Source organism: Cannabis sativa, chromosome 6, assembly GCF_029168945.1.
Source record: "Cannabis sativa cultivar Pink pepper isolate KNU-18-1 chromosome 6, ASM2916894v1, whole genome shotgun sequence".
NCBI classification, from domain to species: Eukaryota; Viridiplantae; Streptophyta; class Magnoliopsida; order Rosales; family Cannabaceae; genus Cannabis; species Cannabis sativa.
Genome location: NC_083606.1, coordinates 4,888,471 through 4,896,541, shown reverse-complemented (window position 1 = coordinate 4,896,541; position 8,071 = coordinate 4,888,471). Strand labels below are relative to the sequence as shown.

General features: G+C 34.6%; 1 protein-coding gene across 1 annotated transcript; it reads left to right on the top strand.

The window, feature by feature from the left end:
- The first annotated feature begins 267 nt into the window (after positions 1 to 267).
- LOC115724465 (protein GLUTAMINE DUMPER 3) lies at positions 268 to 1,230 on the top strand. Its single transcript, XM_030653756.2, has one exon. The coding sequence runs from the start codon at positions 423 to 425 to the stop codon at positions 945 to 947; it is 525 nt and encodes a 174-aa protein (XP_030509616.2). The 5' UTR covers positions 268 to 422; the 3' UTR covers positions 948 to 1,230.
- Positions 1,231 to 8,071: the final 6,841 nt, after the last annotated feature.

The window sequence follows — 8,071 nt, the reverse complement described above, 5'->3', positions numbered from 1 at the left end:
AATACTTATTCCAATAATATGTCACATGTGTTTTCGAGTTGACATTTAATAACCAAAAAAGATTATGACTATAACAAAATCGTAAAATAAAATATTTTACCGTTAAAATATTATAATTCATTTATAAAAAGAGTTATTTTTAAGAATTTTAAACTATAATTTAACTTTATAGCTATTATCCATACATTAGGAGTGCTATTAGCATTTCTCATATTATTTCTTTCCAAGAAAGAAAAAAAAAAACAGAGAAATTAAGAAAAGTTTCAATTATTATTATTATTATTATTATTATTATTGTCTATAAATACTTGTCAATACTCATTTCCCAATCCCCAAACCAAAAAACGCTTTCGTTTCTTCACAAAAAAAAAAAAAAAAATCCTCTCTCTCTGTTCTTTCTTCTTCTTCTTCTTCCGATTTCAATGGCCTACAGAGAACCCTACAACGCCACAGCCATGTCACCACCTTCAACATCCCCACGTTCGCCATGGCATTCCCCAGTTCCCTACCTCTTCGGAGGCTTAGCAGCCATGTTGGGTCTCATAGCTTTCGCTCTCCTCATTCTCGCTTGCTCATACTGGAAACTCTCCGGTTACCTCGACGGCGACGATTCCAACAACAACGATGACAACAGAGATCTCGAGGCCGGCGACGGAGCCGATGAGAAATCTCGACCGGTGACGGCGCCACCTGTGTTTGAAGAAAAGATATTGGTTATCATGGCTGGTCAAGTTAAACCAACTTTCTTAGCTACCCCTGTTTCGAGTCGTTCTTCTTCGTTCGGAGATTCCAGTAGTAATAACGGTAGCTGTGTTTGTGGTCAGAAGGGTGATGATCGGAAATCGGTGGAAATGACGGCGGCGCCGGTGCCGGAGAAGAATGTTCCGGTAACTGAAAGTGGTAGTAGTAGTAGTAGTGACTCTGTTCTTGAACATCAGACCCATTAAAGTAATTTCCTTTTTTAGAAAAACAAAATTAAAAATTAAAAAAAAAAAAAGATTTTGTAATTTTGAGCTTTTTTTTTTGGGAGTTTGGTGATGTGATTTTCTCTCGGGAGCTGTAAATTATCATTTTGAGAAAATATAAAATTATGAATTAATTGAGCATAATTTCCAAACAAGAAAAAACCAAATTGTATGTATAGCTTTTTTTCTTTTTCTTTTTCATATATGCTATATTATTATTTATATATATATATATAAAAAAAAAGCATATATGGCATTTCTTAAAGTAGTTTAAGTTACCTAACTCTTATGGTTTATATTATATATTTACTTTTTTTTTGATAAATCTCAATGGAAATACCAAGGATACAATATTAGGAAGATTAGGAAAAAGTCTTAATTTTTATTCATTTTATTCATAATCTTTTAACATTATATAATAGAATTACAGTAATAGCAATAGAGTAGTGAAATTGAGGAGAATAATATATATGTAAGTGGTGGTACGTGTGAGAAGTTAGCCATTGTATTTTGGCAATGGTATTATGATGAGAGTTGGCACGTGTAAAAGCTTAAATCTTTATTCACATCCATCCAACCCACCATTAACCCAAGCTACCTTTACCTGCCTATATATATATATAAATGTTTGATGCGGCGAACTGAAACTGCTAAGAATTTATTTGCACAGTTTCTTATGATGATGATGATGATGATTTAAATTAGATTTTGTTTGTTTTGTTCCTGAGTTGAATAATTAATTAACTGCAGTTATTATTATTAAGTTTTTAGTTAATTACCTCAAAGTTATATATAGTTTCTCACTTATTATTATTGCCTTTTCTCTTGTTGCCCACTGCTCTGTTTTCTTTCCCATATATAAGTGTAAGTCTACCCTGAAATTTTTTAAAGGGGTGTTTTAGTATTTTTCATCTATTTTGAGAGTTTTTTCGTATAATTTTTGTTATGATGATATACTTTGTTAAAAAATTACCCTTATTTTAGAAAAAATTAAGTAACTTATAATGTAAAAAATAAAATTTACATATTTTACTGCACACATGATTTCTTTTATACGAGTGATCTTAAATAATTACAATATATACCATTATAAACAAAAAAAACTCTCAAGAAAATAGTTAAGGATCTACTAGAACAACTCTTTACTTAGGAGTGTACAGAAATTTCCATAAATATATATGGTGGTGGTCGGTGGGTATAGATGGACCAGTTGTGCCCTCTTGTCTATATGACTTTATTTATGTTTTAGGTCATAGGTTGTTTTGTTAGAAATACTGTAAATCTGTATATAGCCCTAATTAATTCAAGAGAATCAAACAATAAAATTAAGGAATAGCGGAAGCGTACCAGAGTCCATAGAATCAATTTTGTAATAACCTTAAATTGGTATGATCTTCCAATTTTTTGCATCAAAACCTTTTCTCTGGAACTTGAGTTTTCTTGATGATGGGGATTCAAGAATACGATATGAAGCGATGCAAAAAATGGGGACCAATACCTGTTTAAATTAATCCTTTTTGACTATTTCCAATTTGGCCCCTCATCAAATTAGAAATTGTCTAATTGGTATCCACATATTAAAATCATGACAATCATGCCCTTAAGTCATAAACTTTATTCCAGAATAGACCACATAACTTTGACTTATTTATTTGATGACCCAACACACATTTTATATATACAATTGTGACCCCAATAAATTCTAACAATCTCCCACTGGGTCACATATGTATACATATAAATGTGTTAACCTTATTGAGCTCATAACTTTGTCATCATAACCATAGGCATGTGCAATCTCGTCCATTAACTATATCAACATAGGATCAAAGCGATTTTCGTTGTATCAATCACAACTAAACCCATCAATGGTCACATACATCAATATAGCCAAATGACATAGATCAATCATGATAATGTGGTATGAAAATTACATGCATGGTGATCTATTCATGTCAATTTTCAATTGGTCCTACTTTACTTTATGGAGATCAAAACTTTAGCTTAAATGTACAAAGTGAAATAAACTGAATAACATAATTTCTGATCAGAAAAATATCCAAATACACATGTTTCATAAAACAAATAAAACACACTAAAGACAAACTCCCACTGAATCTAGATATCTTCATAATCTAAAACACCCATACGAGCAGTGTGCTCATGAAAGACCTTGGGTGGCAAACCCTTAGTAAGGGGGTCTGCAATCATGGAGTTTGTACCTAAGTGTTCTATACAAATCTGCCCACTTTGTACCCTTTCTTTTACAACAAGGAACTTGATGTCAATGTGTTTTGACTTCGTCGAGCTCCTGTTGTTGTTGGAATACAATACAGCTGATTTATTGTCACAATACAACTTAAGTGGTCTTTCAATTCCATCCACAATGCGCAGCCCAGTGACAAAGTTCCTCAGCCATATACCATGGTTGGATGCCTCATAACATGCAACAAATTCTGTTTGCCATGGTGGATGAAGCTATGAGTGTTTGTTTTGCACTCCTCCATGATATAGCTCCACCACCTACCGTATATATGTAGCCCGAAGTAGATCTCCTACTATCTTGGCATCCCGCAAAGTCGTAGTCGTAGTATCCAATGATCTCAAAGTGATCTGACCTCCTAAATTTTAGCATGTACTCTCTTGTTCTCTTCAAATATCTCATAACCTTTTTGGTCGCTTTCCAGTGATCAATTCTGGATTGCTTAAGTATCCGCCTAACACTCCAACAATGTACGCTAATATCCGGACACGTACAAACTTGAGCATACATAAGACTCCCAACAAATTGAAGCATAAGGAATCTTTTGCATTTCTTGAATTTCAAGGCTTCCTTTAGGGCATTGTTTAAGACAAAATTTGTCTCCTTTAACGACGGGGGTATCACTGGTCTACAATCTTGCATGCCAAACCGTTTGAGTACTTTATCGATATAGCCCTTTTGTGATAATCCAAGAATACCCCGAGAACGGTCTCGATGTATTTGAATTCCTAAAACAAAAGAGGCGTCACCAAGATCTTTCATCTCAAAATGCTTCGATAGAAATCTCTTGGTTTCGTGCAATAAGCCTATATCATTAGTGGCAAGCAATATGTCATCGACATATAGAACCAGAAATATACACTTACTCCCACTAAACTTATGATACACACAATCATCAACAGCATTCATCTCAAAACCAAATAAGAGAACCACTTGATGAAATTTGTGGTACCATTGACGGGAAGCTTGCTTGAGTCCATAGATGGATTTTTTTAATTTGCAAACCATTTTCTTTGGGTCACCAACCACAAAGTTTTCTGGTTGCTCCATATAAATTGTCTCATCAATGTCTCCATTGAGAAACGCTGTTTTAACATCCATCTGATGTAACTCAAGATCAAAGTGAGCAACAAGTGCCATTATTATCCTAAAAGAGTCTTTCGATGAAACCGAGAGAAAGTCTCTTTATAATCAATGCCTTCTTTACCGAGTATAGCCTTTTGCTACAAGACGTGCCTTAAACCTCACCACATTACCATTTTCATCCCTCTTGGTTTTAAATATCCATTTACAACCAATTGGTTTTACACCTTCTGTAATGGGACAACTTCCCAAACTTTATTGTCTTGCATAGACTTTTTCTCTTCATTCATGGCATCATTCCACTTTTGAGAGTTAGAACTTTTCATGGCTCGATGAAAGTTGATTGGATCATCTTCCATCATGCCACTGCCATCCTCATGTTCTTGAAGATACACTATGTATTCATCTGGATTAATAGCATTTCTTCTTTCTCTAGTGGACCGTCGCAAAGGCACTTGTTCTCGAGGTTGTTGAGTTTGTACCTCCGGGTTTGATTGACTATGTTTGGTTGCTCTTGATCTAAAACTTGATCAATATTAGGAATGGAATCCTGAATATTTTCAAAAGCAACTATTGGAATAGGAATCAACTCATCTTCAAGAGAAGTGGGTGATTCTAAATCCTCCTCAAAAACAAAGTCTTTAACCGTATTTCTCCCCCCAAACTCAATATCCTCAAAGAACTTTGCAGTTCCCGTTTCAAATATATTCTTTACTTTGGGATCATAAAACTTGAAACTCCTAGATCGTTCGTAATATCCAATAAAGTAGCCGCTCACGGTTTTGGGTTCCGGCTTCTTTTCATTTGGCCTATAAGGCCTGGCCTCAGCTGGACATCCCCAAACATGAAAGTGCTTAAGACTAGGCTTTCGCCCTGTCCAAAGCTCATAAGGTGTTTTTGCACCGCTTTAGTTGGTACCCTATTCAAAATGTAGGCCGTCGTCTTAAGTGCCTCTCCCGCAGTGATTCCGGTAAGGTTGAATGATCGATCATACTCCTTACCATATCTTTAAGAGTACGGTTTCGTCTTTCAGCAACACCATTCATGCTAGGAGATCCTGGCATAGTGTACTGTGGGACAATTCCACACTCCTCTAGATATCTGGCAAAAGGTCCTGGACGTTGTTCACCTGATCCGTCATATCTGCCATAGTACTCACCACCACGGCCGTACCCGACTTGCTTTATTCTTTTGCTAAGCTGATTCTCAACTTCAGCCTTAAAAGATTTGAACACGTCCAACACTTGAGACTTTTCATGAAGTAGAAATAGGTACGCATATCTTGAGTAATCATCTATGAATGATACAAAATATCGTTGACCATTCCAAGAAGGTGTAGGAAATGGCCCACAAATATCTGTATGTATCAACTCTAAGACATCGGTAGCTCTTTTCGCACCCAATTTCTTTGTTTTGGTCTGTTTGCCTTTGATGCATTCAATACAAACATCAAAGTCTGAAAAATCAATTGAATCTAAAATTCCATCAGATACAAGTCGCTCAACTCTATTTCTAGAGATGTGACCTAACCGTTTGTGCCATAAGGAACTTGATTTTTCATAATCCATTTTACGCTTAGTACCACGTGATTCCACATTCAAGGTTTCATTATAAGAAGCAACAGTGTCAAGCAAATATAAGTTGTCATAAACCATAAGTGAACCAGTTCCAACAGTATTTGAATTAATAGATAAACTAAAGCAATTGTTTCCAAATGAACAACAATAACCCAATTTGTCCAAACAAGAAACAGAAACCAAATTCCGTCTAAAAGACGGTACAACAAAAGTATCTATTAAGTCCAAATAGTAACCAGTACTTAACAACAACCTAAAATGCCCTATTGCTTCCACATTTACCGACTTGCCATCTCCCACATAAATGCATCTTTCAGCATCATTTGGCTTTCGGTAACTCAGGCAACCCTGCATAGAAACACTGATGTTAGTAGTAGCACCAGAATCTAACCACCAAGTGTTTCTTGGTACTGAAGCTAAATTTACCTCAGAACAGACCAAAGTAAGAAATGTACCTTTCTTTGCTCGCCATGCAATATACTTAGCACATTCCTTCTTCATGTGTCCTTTCATGTTGCAAAAGAAACAACCATCGTCACTGTTGGTTTGAGTTTGTTTCTTATGTGCAGGACCTTTATCCTTAGCAGCCTCATTCTTTCTTTTCTTGCCCTTATCTTTAGAGGTGCTTGCCAAATGAGCACTTTCAGTCTTCTCTTGCTTCAATCTTTCTTCCTCTTGAACACAAAATGAAATGAGCTCATTAAGAGTCCACTTCTCCCTTTGGCAGTTGTAACTGACCTTAAATTGACTGAATTGTGGAGGAAGAGAGATAAGCACTAAATGCACAAGCAAGTCATCTAAAAGCTCAAGCTTTAGTGCCTTCAACTTTGAAGCAAGGTGAGACATTTCCATAATGTACTCCCTTATGTTTTCCTTGCCCTTAAACTTCATGGAAATAAGTTTCTTTAAAAGAGTACTTGTTTCCGCCTTATCGCTTTTTGCAAAGCGTTTCTCAATTTCAAAGAAGGAAAGTTGTGGCATCGGTGACCTCCTCGGACACCGCACCCCTAAAAGCCTCAGGTATGCCGCGCTTAATGATCATAAGACTCATGCGGTTTGAACGGTCCCACTTCTCATAAATCCTCCTTTGCTCGAAGGTACTGGTATCCGTAAGAGAAGCAGGACGATCCATCCTTAATCCAAGGTCAAGATCCATGCAGCCAAGAACAATAAAAATGTTCTCCTTCCAGTCCTTAAAGTTATTACCATTAAGGACCGGTACCGAATTAAGATTAGCAGATACACTAGCAACAGCTGAAAAGAACAATACAATTACATAAATAACATGCTCATATAAGAATCCAAATAAAACAATAAATTCAAATATTGGTTAATCCCATCTCAAGATACCAAACACAACATTAATATTAAGTCTTTGGACAGTAATATTAATTGTAAGCGGTACTCTTGTTGTAGTGATCAAATATTGACAATAAATTATGTCAAACAATATGCAATCTTTGGACTAACACATTGTTCACACAAAATACCTTATAATTGTCACACATTTATCACCACAAACACGCATGAAATTCATCCAAATATTAACTCACCTTTGGGTTAGTTAATAAATTTATGAATCACATACACACAATTATCATAATATTTTTATTAAATTAATCTACACAAAAGAGATCACTTTGGTGATATTTTGTTTCAATTAATTTAATTAAATATTAGATATTCTTAATAAACTTTAAACCAAAATTTAAATTTAATTGTTACTGAATTATTCCAAAATTAATAAAATGATGTACACATATATTAAATGCACCAACTAATATATTCTGTAAACATTACTTTCATATAGATATATATATACGATTACTTTCATAATCAAATAGCAGAATATATATTGTCGGTGACGTTTGCAAAATTTCATACATTAGCAGAATGCATATGACTTATATATATATATATATATATATATATACAAATCTCTTGCATGAACTCATATAAACCAAAACATGATTTTCAATCGTAAAGCATTATAAATGCTTTTGCAGAACTTTCAAAATCACTTGAATATATATTATACCAGTAATCGACAAAAAAGGCATAACAACAAAACAAACAAAAACAGAGTAGTCGATATGATATACAAGATTACTGTAAATCTTGCCATATGAAAACTAGTAATCGATACCATTAAATCTTGTATATATAAGAAACTGGTATTATTT